Source organism: Lepeophtheirus salmonis, chromosome 5 (genome assembly GCF_016086655.4).
Source record: "Lepeophtheirus salmonis chromosome 5, UVic_Lsal_1.4, whole genome shotgun sequence".
NCBI lineage: Eukaryota > Metazoa > Arthropoda > Copepoda > Siphonostomatoida > Caligidae > Lepeophtheirus > Lepeophtheirus salmonis.
This window is the reverse complement of record NC_052135.2, coordinates 36,177,064-36,191,063: the sequence shown is the minus strand read 5'-3', so window position 1 is coordinate 36,191,063 and position 14,000 is coordinate 36,177,064. Positions and strand designations below refer to the sequence as shown.

The following is a 14,000-nucleotide window of genomic DNA, read 5'->3' as shown; positions in this document are numbered from 1 at the left end:
CTACCAAAATCTCCAAATGTGACGTATACAAGAGTAGAATAGATCCGTGGATTAAGGGATTGCGGTTTGAGGAGATCACATCTCATTATGTAAGCCACAAAAACTTTTTATGTCTCTCGGCTTTTGTCCACAGATTGACTCCAAGCTCCCCCCGGAATGCTTTATAAAAGATTAACTCAAAATCTACTCCAGTTTGTTTCCTTATTATTAAAAGAGAATGTATTACTTTGAAGGAAACCATATAGTGTACTCCACATTCTTAGGTTCTCAACTCACATACTCAACTTATCCAAAAAAAAATGAATAAAACCTCTAAAATTGACTGAAATATTTTAATAAAAAAAATGGGTTTTATATATATAGTATTAATATTTTGAAACATTTCTTGATTTTTGAAAGATTGAAAACGTTTTAATTCACCAGATATCCTTTGTTTTAAATTTTCATAGACAATTTTTGCTACTTTTAAGTGCAATTTACAGGAGATTATATGGTTTAATAAGAACAATTGCATGAATATAAATTGGAAAAATATTTATTGCAAGAATATTCGCTTACTTTTGTGTTAACAGCCCATAGATCAAAGTTTAATTTTTAATGTTTCTTTATTGATCAGATGGAGTTTCACTGATTAAGTATAAGTAAATATTACAGTATTACATTTGCTCCATTTTCCTAGGAATCATCTTTTAAGTCTATATACATTCACATTATGTATATTTCCTTCTCTAGGAATGACCGGGGCACAAGCCGAGCTTGTTGACCCTTGAGCAACGTCGTTTCATTTCTCAAATTTTATATTAGCTAGTTTTTTGTAGGATTTATTTTCATACTTCAACTATTTTTCTGAATGTTGATAGGTTCAACTCTAATGATTGCCTTGTAAATAGAGAATATTACATGGTATTAAATTAGGTGTATATAATATGAAGTAGTGCATATTCTAACTGTGGAACGTAATTGGCTAGGTACCAATTAATTTCGAATCTTTTTTCATCTTATTATTGGAGAAAAAGTTGAGAAATACATTAAATATTGCTATTTGATAAATTTACATAACATATGAGAAGAATGAATATACTTCATTGTAAATTGAATAGAAATTATGAACTCAATTAATAGGGGCAAAGCAAATAAGGAATAAGAAAAATTAATTTATTCTTAAATGCAGTCCAAACATACAACTATTGTCTACAAATTTTTGGCTTCCTTTCAATGATGCATACTTTTTTTTTTAAAAAAGGTACATAAATCTTCTTTTTTATACAACTTTAATGAACAAATTTTAGTATATTCATTTATAAATATTATTTTAAATACCATTCATTATGATGAGACCATTTACATTATATGTACATATAATATTTCCATACCTGTATGAAATTTGTTAAAAATTAATATTGTTTTATTCATCAAAAAAGTCTTTTTTTAAACTCCATAACACGGAATGTATCTAAGGTCACCATGGGTTTAACAAAAGAAAACCGTTTTTCTTTATTTATTTGAAGAAATTTAGCCTCCATAACACTGCTGAAGCAAATATTTACTTTGAATGGAATTTTTTTCCTTCAAAAAAGCAATATAAAATTAATATACGAAATTGTTTTTGATCCATTGATTTAGGAATATCAAAAGTAGTGTCACATTTAACACATTAACTCACATACTAAATTACAGATTGTAATGAAATTTTGACAGCTGTTTTTTAAAGTTTGGTGCTTACTGAAAATTGGGTAAATTAAAAAAAGTACTATTTTTATGTGAAGCCCTGGAATTTTCAGCTCATGTGTTATTTAATATTTTTAGTAGTTTTAGAATTCTCGATTTGACATCTTTATGGCTTCAATATTTTAAAGATGCAATTTTAAATATATAATAAATTGATAGTATAGCAGAAAATAGTTTAGCTATTGCTTATTTATGAACACATTTTAGTGTTGCACACCGTTTTCTTTATCAAAAAAGTGTTACAACCACCCGGTTTAAAAAAATATAAATATAACTTTAGAGGTGTTAAATGGAAAAATTCATTATTTTTTGTAGTCATTACCAAGAGTATTCCTTTGAATAAATCTAAATTATCCAAAAAAAAGAAAAGTTTTGATAATTTAAAAGTATTAAACACTCACATTTTCGTTTTTAATTAATTCGAATAAAAAAGTTATTAATTTTGAACTGAAAATATTCAATTGTAATCAATTATTTAATACAGGGATATATTTTTGTTCTTACTTATTCACAAGGATTCTAATTTTAAAGGGTTTGAAGATTTAAACCACGTATTAATCTTGGTAATATTAGAGTAATTAAAAGTGATTTAAATTCTTTCTTTTTTTCTGTAGTTTTAAGCTTCTTAGTATGTTTTTTATCATGCATATTATTTTAATCACTTGTAACCTTTCAAAAAAAGATTAAAATGTTAAACTATGCAGCAATACTGTTCATTTACATTCGTATTTATATGAAAAAAATTAAATGTTGTGTTTGATGTAACTTCTCTTCTTCATTTAAACTACTATTTGTTTATTTAACACCAAATTAGCCATTATTTACTCTTAGTTTTTAAAAAATATTTAAATTGGTATGTATGTTATTCAGAATTTATACCAAAAAAAAATAATAAATCAAACACAAGAGCAACAATAACGCCACAAAAAAAAAAAAAAATAACATTGAAAAAAAGAAATATAAAGGTTCATTTATTTGATTATGATCTACACGCACTTTAAATAAATAAACAACAATCCTTTTTTAAACAAAACAAAGCAAAAAATTGTGCAATCTATAAAATTTTAATAAATTATTTTTCAGGTAAAATAAAAGAAGATATGGATAAAATAAAACGCGTCACAACTGTGGAAGGAGGTCGTGTCGATTTACCCTGTGATATAACAACTCCTGCTATAGGTGATAGTGTTTATTTAGTCCTTTGGTATAGAAAAGACTCTGGGACACCTATTTATAGGTAAGGAAATAAATTAACCTGATGTAGTTATGTTATAAATTGGCCAATGGTACACAGTCAAAGGCATGCTCTGAGTGTAAAATAAAACATGTAAAAAAATCAAACTGTACTAATATATTTTATTAAAGTGGTGAAAAATTTTATAATCTTCGTAATGATCAGTTTATTAAAATGTACAATAGGATTTACGAGACAAATTTTATAATGCTGCATAACAAATACTCAATACAGTCAAGTGTGCTCCAAAGCTTTAAACCAAGACAGCGTGATTAATAATTGTCCAAATAAATTTGACTACACGACAACTCTTCTATGTGTCTAGGACATTCAAAATATTTGTATATTACTTAAAAGGATTGATTTTATCAAGTGGTACACATTTTGTAATTTTCAATTTTTCAGGAGTAAAATTTAAACGAAAAATTTTGTGAGGACATTTTTTTTTACAAATTCTTCGGAAAATAAAGCTTGGCACAACTTTTATTCAATATATAAGATCTTACCTCTAACAATTGCCTCAATGCGAGGCCGAAATCCTTTGCAGACCATGACTATGTAATAGGACTCGATCCTGGTCCACTTCTTCTTGATGGAAGCCTTTAGTGATTGGACACTCTTGTGAGGAGTAACTCACCCCCTCTCCTCCAGACTCATCTAGGTAGGGTAGTCCAAAGGGCTCACATTTGGAGAGGAGAGTGACCAATTGTTGAGGGCCAAAAGTCGGGAAAATTTTTCCCCAAATTTTTGTTGGCCTTGAGAAAATTTCGAAACTTCTTTCCTCTTTCCAACAGTCTCAGTTTGCTTTCTTCAAAAGGAAGATGTCTATTTGTCCTATCTGCGATTTTGCACAAATGTTATTCTTGACTGTAAATAATAAAATGTGTACCACTAGATAAGATCAACTCTGTATATTTAAGTATGTAACAGGGATTGGCTGTCATTATACGAGTATGCCATTTACTTCAGTTATACAAGCATTTGGTAAAATTTGCAAATTTAATCCCTTTTTTTGCAAAAATACAATATTATAAAATTTAAAACATTTTCTGTTCGAAAAACATTTAAAATTTTCAAAAATATGTTTTCATAGTCAATTTAATGTTGTTAAGCCACATATGTGTATAAATATTCAATTGGCCTTTCCATAGAATACAACATGTCCAAAAATTGATGGTGGTATTAAAAATATCCGTTTCATAGTAAAAAAAAATTTTTTTGTTGGAATAAAATTTAATTTGCCTGATAGGCAGCATTTTATTTTGCTGATGCAATAATTTTCGATAATTGCATCATACATCAGTATAAAAGTGATCAGAAAACACCACAGGATGTTAGTTGAAATTCAATATCCGAAATGGGGAGAGAGCACTCTTTGGAGACCAGGGGCTAGGCATTTAGCATAATAAAGGGCGGATCAAGCTAGAGAGACGTTACTTAAAGGTTACAAATTCATCTCAGGACCATGAGAATTGGTGTAAGGAAAGGAAGGATGGAAAAATCCTTGCAAATCAAAAGGGTCGTGGAAGGAAGAAAAAAATTAGTACAGTTCCCAAAAGGGTGATTTCAAAATCTTTCACTAAAGGAAGGCAATCCACAAGGAAACTTAGAGTAAGATTGCCTTTAAAGAGCTATCCAATATCCAAGTAATCTATCCATAACAACCTGAGGGACTCCTTGTACTTTGCCATACAAACCTCGTTTGCACTCCAAACTTTCAAAAGCCTAAAGGAAGGCCTGGCTTCAATTCTGTCGTGAGCGGAAACACTGGACTGCAGATGACTGGAAATGTATCTTCTTCAGTGATGCAAGTCTATTTGAGCATGCCTAAAATCTTCCAAACGGATCGGGTTTGGGCAAGAGATAAGGAGATGTGTAACCCACTCCAACTAAGAAATTTCCTCTGAAAACTCAGGCTTTGGCCGTTAATAGCCACCAGGTAGTGTCAGATCTTCACCTGGTTCCACAAAACTGAACTGTGACGACATAGTAACCCGTAACGAAGATCCTCAGCAAGTCTCTGATATCAACTTTGTCTCGTACTGAAAAAAAATAAATCTCCTTTGAAGAGGAAAATGTTGTCCGACACATCAAGAGCCATTTTCCAGCAGGATGGTGCCCTTGCTCATCACTCCAAAAAGGCAAAAAAAAGTGGTGTTTAGACAACTTGGATTCTTTCTGGGGCAAAGGCACATGGCCTGCCCATAGTCCTGATTTGTCTACCATTGAAAATTTGTGAGGCTTGGTCCAGAGGGAACTCAATGAAAATGCGCTTGCAACTTCAGAGGATGAATTAAGAAAAAAACAAAAAAAAACAGACAAAATATTGGGAAATTTTTTTTCCAGATACTTTGAATAATCTGTAAGAAGGGATGCCAAAACGCATAAAAAATATATTAAGCTTAAAGGTCGTCATATTGGGAAGTAAATAAAGTTTTTCTCCGCAAAAAAAATCACTTGTTGAGGTTATTTCATGTTTGTTTTTTTTAAACCACCATCAATTTTTGGACATACTGTATACCTATGTTTTTTGTTAAAGTGGAATTGATAGACCATCTCCCTCTCTATGAGTATGAACGCACATGCGTAGAACAATTGTTATTATAAATTCATAACTTTCTGAATAATCATACATAATGGGCATTTAATATTTATGCATGCACGTATACAAAGATTTTTTTATGATTAGAGATCTGGTTTTGGAAATATAGTCATACATAGAAATGTATGTACAATGTAGATTACTGTGGCTCTAAAAGGCTTCTTTTTATTTTAACAAAAAGTAGTGATTTCATATTCCCAAAACGTTTCTTTTTGACATAAAAAAAATATTAGAAATATCTAATACAAAATTTAGACACAGCCTCAATTAGTTAATATTATTATTCATAGAAACATATTAATAAGATATAGGTAAAAATTGCTTACTTCTTAATAGCTTAGGATTACTCTAAAATTACTCCACTTAACTGAAGTCAACAATTTTCAGAATAATACTCCACATATAGTTTTTGAAAAACTAACTTGAATAATCAAAACTCTAAATATTCTATAATAGACTAATGACGTCTCTAGTTGTTTTTATATTTGTATGACATAATTTCATTCAAATTTATCTTTCATATATTTGTCAAAATATTTAAAAATAAGTTTAATACAAGTGTTTTTTGACTGATTGGTTGAGAAACATGACCTAAGTGGTAGGTATTTCGAGTAATGACTGATAAATAATGATAAATGTGACATACTAATCATGTATAACCAAAATTATTTCAGCCTCAACAGTTAGAGTAAAGTTCAGTTCTATCAGATATAATAATATATTATAACTTTAGACGTTAAGCAGTCAAGTGTGAAACCACGTAACCCATTGTGTTATAGAAGAAAGACATATTTATATGACGGCTCTCTATATCAGTGACTACCATATTATGAGTAATTTAAATAAACTACTTTAGGAGAAATGGTGTGTTCATTACTCATTAGCAGAGGTGTATAAAATATGTCCTAAAAATTAGGAGCAGTCTTTACGATACGGCTATCTAAACAAACTTTTTATTTTCAAAAGCTGTCATCATTATTATTTAGTTATTGAGAATGACACATCCAAGAATAAAGAAATAAGTAGTACTTGTAAAAGACAGAGAGTAACATTAAGGCCACCACATTAATTTTTCGTTTTTATAACTTTAAACCACATTTATGCTTTATTAACTCAAAACATACTCATAAAAAGTTTAAGATCGCAAGCAATATTAATAAATATTAACTCATGAAAATATTCAATTGGTACTTTTAATGAGGAGTGATACAAAAAATATGTCCAGCCGGTATGTAAAAATAAAAGCAAACAAGAATTAAGGAGGTAATATTGACAATTTAAAGAATGTTTGAAAGGAGAGAAACTTAGATGCCTCAACTGTAAAAAAACCCTTAGAGCAATTAAAGTGTCATAAATCCTACTTTGTAAATATTATGGGCAAATTAGGCGGAATTACTGCAATGTCGATCCTCAGTTGTACTCCGAGTTGAGCAAGAGCTTACACTTATAACTCCCAAGCAACCCTTCATTGTTACTGTATGTCGTCAGCACACGGACTAGTTCTATTTTTATACTTGCTTGTTCTGTTTTTAAAAATTGAATAATTACGATGGCAGCTTTAGAAATTACAATAGACTGTTCCGATTGACAAACTTAAAAAGGCCCTTCCCTATATGGAATAAATTTTATACAAATTTTACTTGTAATGTACGTACCAATCAATAGAGGGTGTAGCAAATGCGAGTGTGCAAGCAAAAAATACTTAATGGAAATGTACATTCTGTTGCCTTTACCATTTAATAAAAAAATACGAAAAATCGATCTTCATTCGTGATTGTTCTTTGTAGCATTCAACATCCATGTATTGATATACTTATACAAAAATGTGTGTTGGAAAACATATTTTTTTAATCAAATTTGTATACAAATATGAATAATCTACTTTATTGTCCTTACATTTTTTTGGTATAAATCCATTCTTATTATGTTATTATTTTAATTTTTTACTCAACAAACATGTAAAAACTCTCATATGTAATTATTTACTCTCAAAAGCGAAAAAAAAGAAGTTTTTAGAGTCCTACTTACATGGCATTTATATTCATTTCATTATGATTAATAACTTTGAAAAATACAGTCATGTTGTTATTTTTTACTACATTGTACAAACAAAAAGATCAAATAAATGACAAAAATGCTTTTCAATCGTTAATAATGTACAAGCCACTTGAACATACAATTATTTTCATAATATCTCTGTTGTGCATATTTTTAAAAGTAATATAAATAGGTACGAAAAAATTAGGGAAATTAGGGAAAATAAACCTAATTTGTAAGAAAATGAGAAAGTTTTAATTTTGTATACTTTATTTATACATACAACACACAATTTAAAATACATATTTGAGTAAACTAGAGGCTTTTTATTCAAATTTGTTGGACAAGTTAAGATAAGCCTGTCGGAGGAAGAAGAGCACTGCTCAATGAGTTACCATTCATTTTATTGAAGCCCCACTTATTGAGCTCTATATAACTCCATAATACTCATATTTAAAAAAAATATGTTTATGGAAGGGTTATATACAATATCATTGGCTTTTTGTTGTTACTACTGAAAAAGATAATACTTATTTTTGAAAAAAGAACATATAGGTATAAAGTGGTTACTGGTGGGTGGAAGACGAAAATTAACTTTGATGATTTTTTGAAAAGTTAAAATTGAAAGTCCTTGTCGGACTCGGAGTAAAATTGAGGATTGCCATCGGAGTAATTCCTACATATTCCATTCCTCAATATCTATAGAGATTAGTGTTAATTTTCTTTCATCAATAGCTCAGAGCAGGATAGAGGATATTACTCATCACCGATAGCAATCAAATCGGTGGCCATTAATTCACACCTTTCTGAAATATTTGGGTATTGTCATAAAACACAATTTATGCAAATTATCTTAACATCATACATATATTTCAATTTAAGCAAGTAGTGCTTATTTTTGCCCATTTTTTTATTATTACTAAATAATTTTAACGTCCCGGATGAATGCACTCATAGCCAGAACTTCGTCTGCGACTCACTTGTTGAGTATATTTGGCTTGTAACCGGGTATTTGATATGAGAAACTTACATTGGTCCCAATATGTCTAATATATCAATTTCTCATTCTTTTGTATGTTATGACTATCAATTGTAGCTACTTTAAATGCTATTTGTGGCGTCTCCAAACGGGCCATCACAATAATTTGCTATTATAAATGCATGATAAATCGTCGAAGTATAGGGGTGTTATCCAAATTCAATCGTAAGATAAATCATTTCAGCTGGCTTTTATTTTAATAGGTCACCTTGTTCATTTGTATATCAATACCTGTGTGACCCACAATTAGAGTCCTTTAAAAAGAAATTAATTACTCATAGATTATATTTTAGGAAAGATTTTTAATCATTAATATTTATTGACTGATTTAATATTGTCCTACAACTCAACAACATCTCATTTAAAGTACTTGCCTTTCTTCTTAACAACTAGGTGTAAACACATCGTCACTGACATGCACCTGGTACGCTCAAAAACCTTTCGGAATTTTTGCCTCTGCGGCTACTATTATATAGTATTTGCTCAACTTGTATACTACAATGGCTTTTCCCTCGGCCATACCCTACTTACAAGCCAAGAGGGTACAAATTGGGCGAAGAGGGAGGATAAAAGTACTCTAAATTATATTTTATAACTCCTGTACTAATATTTTTATGACAAGTCCTTGTCGCTACATATATGATTTTGGGAACGAAACCTCTAGACACAGTACTAATAATTTAATAACTTTAAAGTCAATAAGGCTAGAATTCTGAGTCACCCTGTCATTGTAACTTTATTCTTTTTGAATAAAAAAAGTAAATTAAATAGTTTTGTCTGTATGTATATACAGATATTTACATTAAATTAAGTCCTGAATAATATTAATAATAGTTAATGATGATACTAGCAACAATTAAGTGAAAATATGTTTGCTCAATTCTTTCAAAGTTTGTTCATCAAAAATTTCTTCAAGCGGTTTTGCTTTTTCTTCTTCTTCCTTATGAAATATGGAACTATTAATTACTTCTTTTTTTAGCACTGGATAAAAACGTTATTGAGGAGGTATGGTATGATTCCCCTCAACGAGTAGTATACATCATACACACATAAAAAACATGATTACATAAAGTAGAAATAATTTTCGTGTAGTAAAGAAAGGGGAAAATAACTTGGGAGAATATGAAGAAGAAAGTTTAAAAAAATAGTAAAACTTAAAGAAAAGTTTTTTTTTTTGCTTCCTTTCTTATTCTTCAGAGAAAGATAAAAAACGTTAGGTGAAAACAAAAAAAAATTAAATACACAGTGTTATCTGCCGTTTCTGAAGAGTTTTATACAAAGATTTTTATCTGTCCGTTAATTGAATATTAATTTTTTTTATTTTTATTTGCAAATAAAGGAGCATTAAATATAATATTTGCAAATAATGAATGAATGAACAACTGTTTATAAATAAAATCCAAGTACTGTATATCAAGACTACAGTTTAATCAATTTTCTCTTGTGATTTAGTTTCTCAGAGAATACAGTAACTTTCAATTTTCGTATTATTGTGTGTTAATTCTTTATAACTATTCGCTATATAATAACTTGAGTCATGATACACAATTTGTATTTTGTCAACAACTATAAAATATAATATAATTATTGTTGTAGAAAATTTACTGAAACTAGAAACCTAAAAATGACATAATAATTAAGGATGAAAATTGTCTGTATTTTGAAGATGTTAAAAAAGGAAAAAAAAAACAATAAGATGATAGTCCTGACTATTTGAAGAATGTTTTGGATGTTTTAGATCAACTAAAATCAGCTTTTACAAGAATATTGATAAGAAATACTGTGATGTCGATCCTCAATTCCACTCTGAGTCCAACAGTATTTTACAATTATAACTCTGCAACAAGTCCTCAAGGTTACTTTCCGTCTTCTATGAGCACAAAGGAATATTCAATTAGTTTTTTTTTAATATAATTTAATGTAGTAGGAAAAGAAGATCACTACTCAGGAGAGAAACTCTAATGACAATAGTTAGGCCAGTCTAAAAATACATACAATTTACATCAGCAATGATAATCATGACAATTTGAAAAATACTTTAAAAGAGAGCAGCTTAGGTGTCATGGCGTTTCATTAGACTAGCTACATATCAGAGAAAGAAGATGAATACAAATTCAACTCCGTACCTAAGAAAAGAATATGCGAACTTACACTTATAAATCCATAAAAAATCCTAAGCATTACCCCACATGATCACACACTCTATTGACTACTTCATACATATATTTTGCTTCTTCAATAATTAAACAGCTTAGGACAAAGTGTTTGGATTAATAACAGCAAAAAAATAATGCAAGTGTTTTAAGTCATATTTTCGAGAGCTATAAATATAATAATCTCCATACTTTTGGCTATCACAACAATTTAAATCAATTCAAAAACACAAATATGCACAATGAGCATACTAGGAATCAATACAAAAGCTAGCTTCGTTGATTTCTTCCAAGACTCTGTTTGGATATATAATATATATTATTTTTCTGTTATATCTATTCACAAACGTGCAAATGGATCATCTCTTCAATGTAGCAAAAATTCCTAGTCACAATTATAGAATAATAATATAATACAATATATGCTTAAAAGGCCATTTTGGTGACAAATCAAGAATAATTATGAATAAATAAAGACTCTTATAAGGGCATTCATATTTAGGCAGTCCGTAAATAAAATTGAATTTTTCTTTGTTTCAGATAGTTTTTGGTTTGACAAACCCGTATAGGAAATTTCTATCTTTTTAGTGCTATAGTATTTCTACCTTCATAGGTATAACATATTTTCATAATTTGCTTCATTATTGAAGTAGTCTTACTGATAAAATCTTTGTATGAAAAAAAAGTTGTTTGTCTGAGGAATTTCATTCTATTTGTAGCACGTGAATTTCATAATAAGCTCGTAGCTAAAAAGTTATTTTCCTTTTAATTGTTCACACAAAAACATGAAATATGACTTACACTGAAGTCTAAAAATAATATACATGCCTCTATATGTAAGAGAGGATCCATTTGCACATTTTTTGGCAGAAAAAAACATTGAAGCTTATGCATATTTATGTGTACTATACAAATGTTGATTATATTTACTTGACCATGTGATGTTTCACATAAAATATTTAAATTATGATCAGATTACACTTTTCAAAGTGCTCTTATGAAATGAATACATGGTTTTATGTTTTAGAAGTAGGCAATTTTCAATGAGGTAAAAATAACCCAAGTTTACAAAAATACACTTTTATACGTACAAAAGTTTTGCTTTTTAAGTGGTAGGGCGCAATTTTATTAAGATTTTAATTCACCGTCTGCCACTTTCTTGGGGTTTTTATGTATTTTACCCTACTTTTTAGTTAAATATTTAATAATATATTTATTTTTAAATTCAACTTTTTAATAAAAGATTATTTAAGAAATAAAATGTTCTAACAATCAAGCAAATCAATACAATTAAATATTAGGATATTACACATAAGGAGAGAACACGACATTCGTGTATTAATATACATAAATAAGGAGGGTACTAACGCATCGATTCTTTGTAAAAATGGAGCCATTTGTCTCAGAGATTATAGAATGAATTTCTAAAAATCACGTCATTCACCTAAAATTAAATCTCTACTATAACATTTTTTGGAATTAAAAAAACAAACCAAACCATAGCCCCTCCAGCCCTCTCTTTAAAGTCGCCCCTGATTTTTTTTATTATATAAGAAACGAAAAAAAACAAAAAACGACTCTTAACAAAAATAAAAGTTTGGACATTCTTTTATTTGCTCTTTTTCTTGAAGTTTGATCATTATTGAATATATAGGTATAGCTTTTATATATAAAAATTAAATTCTCTTCTATTCTTGTAGTGTTTTATCAAACAGTAATAACAAAAATGGTATTACTAAGTAAAGAAAAGTTTTTTGAAAAAAGAATAAAGGAAAGTTAGTCTGTTATTTTCTTTGTTTGTGTTTGTCCTATAATTAATTAATTAGTTAATAAGATTCTATTATTAAAATTATATTGTTATAATAAAGTTGAAGAGGAAGCACTATTAATCTTCTGTTTCTGATTATTTAAAATATACAAACAAAACATTGAAAACAAAAAAGGAAAATTGTTATAATTAAAAGGCTTTCACTAGGTGACATATTTTTTTTTTTCCTCTTCCCTCCCCCCTTCATAGATTAGGACATTCATTCACATATCATGTTATCCATGTTGGGAAAAAGTCTTGCAAATTTTTCGTTATAAATACATGTGTGATTTTCTCTCATTCCCTTATATGTATATAAGTAACTAGGGGAGCTGATCGCATATTTGCTCAAAAATAATTTCACTCGAGAACGACAAATTTAATACAACATTCTGAAATGTGCTTGCTATTTTTTTAATACAGTGTGTGTAACCGAAATCTGAAAAAAGTTAGTACAAAAATATTTGATCATATATTTCAAGAACAATAAGAGAAAGAAACTTTAAATTTTATTTGACAAATCATCATATAATTAAGATATAATTTATTTTATATGATTCCGATTAGCTACTTCAGCATATTCTTAATGGGACCTAAAGACAGAGCAGTACCTTTTCATGGTCGGCCTCATCCATTTTGTCCCAGACTGCAATGATTGAAGCCACATTCTTGCAAGAAAATCGACAGGTTTCCTTCTCCACAATGCTTCATATGGTGGAATCCGATGGATCCAGATCTAATGATAATATGAACCACATGGATGGATCCCAAAAATCTTTTTAAGCCAAGCTTTAGACTTTAAGGATTCAAGTTGATCACCCCAGTTGGTTGACAATTTTCTTGTCCTTTATTTTCCAGTGGGGAAATATATAAACATTGTTTCGTTTTGCTTTACTCATGATGCACAGTGTGCAATTTTACTATTGATATTTGGAATCGGTTTTTTCTTGGGAACCCTAAGTCATACAGCTTTAAAAACCAGTTTATCGGATTTATTAGACAATTTTGTATAAGTTATATTTAAAAAGCGTTGAAAATGTCTTCTGAGTACGAACGTTGTGGAGCGATCATTGTCGTCCTCCATGCAGGCCGTACTCTCAGAGAGATTATTGACTTTCTCAAGTTGTCCTCTGCCACCGTGTACAGAGTTGCAAAGGAGCGGGGGCGTCTTGGGATGGAATTAACAAGTGGGCTTACAACAATTTGGCTTCACTGAGAGCCTCAATTATTGAGACTGTGAACAATACGAATAAAATTCACCTGATCAAGGCGTGCAGCAGGTTCCGCAACAGGTTGGAGGGCGTGGTTGAGGCTGAGGGTGGTTGGATTGAATCATTAGGATCATGGAGGGGCCTTAAGTTTGTATAAATGTATTCGTAAATATCTCCATAAATTTAAGA

General features: G+C 29.5%; 1 protein-coding gene across 1 annotated transcript in view; it reads left to right on the top strand.

Annotated features, from left to right (window-relative positions):
• The window catches only part of LOC121118659 (protein turtle), a 212,302-nt gene that overhangs the window by 80,505 nt on the left and 117,797 nt on the right, over positions 1-14,000 (top strand). Inside the window, exon 2 of the mRNA XM_040713250.2 lies at positions 2,812-2,965. Within this exon, the coding sequence (XP_040569184.2) occupies positions 2,812-2,965 (154 nt within the window). The remainder of the gene's footprint in view (positions 1-2,811; positions 2,966-14,000) is intronic.